General features: G+C 38.1%; 1 protein-coding gene across 1 annotated transcript; it reads left to right on the forward strand.

Annotated features, from left to right (window-relative positions):
• Positions 1-396: 396 nt before the first annotated feature.
• Positions 397-774, forward strand: SARC_17191 (hypothetical protein; the record flags this gene model as incomplete). The annotated part of the gene is made up of 1 exon (XM_014288714.1): positions 397-774. A coding segment is annotated over one exon (378 nt), but the record flags the coding sequence as incomplete, so codon positions are not given.
• Positions 775-1000: the final 226 nt, after the last annotated feature.

Here is a 1000-nt window from a genome sequence, read left to right on the forward strand (position 1 = left end):
TATATATATGAATAAAAAAAGTATGATATCAAGTGAATGAAGCCTGGAGTGTCTTGGACTCTTGGAATGCCCAAGGTATGTACTTACGTGTTCATTTGTGGCAGTACTGGTGGATTGTTCATATAGTATGAGTGAAATATATATAGTATTCCATAGTAGATAGAACCAATCTTTAGTATTTAGAATAAACTATAGTACTAATATTGGATTGTTCATATAGTATTATGAGTGAAACATTGGTAGTAGTAGTGAGTTACATTTAGCCTGATAGTGAATGCGCATACTTTTCCCACTTTAGGTTGATATGTATTTTTGAAGCCTACGGTCCTATAATTTATCATTTCTATATAGTACGTGTAAAAGTCTCACATAGCATTACACAACCAAGCGTACACTATGGACGGATCTGCATCCGATGTGGACGAAAGCGGTATCGCTTCCTCGCCTATAGCCAACTTTGAACCGTCTACTCAGCGTAAAGCACTCCATACGGAGGATATGAGTATGAAACATGATTCCACCGGAAGTATAGAGCCTAAATCGCTGCTCACCAGTGATTCTTTGGATCGGTCCAAGCTTCAATCTGCTGCGCATGTTGGTGTATCTGGTATCGCTCTACGGAACCGGATGGAAAACAGTGGCCATGTTAACGGATTAGAAGGGCTTGGCGTTGACGTGTATGACCATGAAGCAATGGAGAAGAATATTATGAATCAAATGGATACAGCTATACAGAAGGAGGATATGAAACTCCACATGGCGAATATGGACGAGGTATGTTGCTGTCAGAGGTCAATATTCATACGTAGTCATTTTTTTTAACAAATAATATAAGCAATTGCTTATTTGAAATGCACATTGCAAGTGCAAACGATGTATGATTCAATTGTGTCCTCTACTATTGTGTCTACTACGAGTCGCGAATTTTGAAAGTAGCTTTAAATCGATACCAATACATATATATATATATGTGTGTGTGTGTGTGTGTGTGTGTGTGTGT

The sequence above is a fragment of the Sphaeroforma arctica genome, assembly GCF_001186125.1.
Source record: "Sphaeroforma arctica JP610 unplaced genomic scaffold supercont1.9992, whole genome shotgun sequence".
Classification (NCBI taxonomy): domain Eukaryota; class Ichthyosporea; order Ichthyophonida; genus Sphaeroforma; species Sphaeroforma arctica.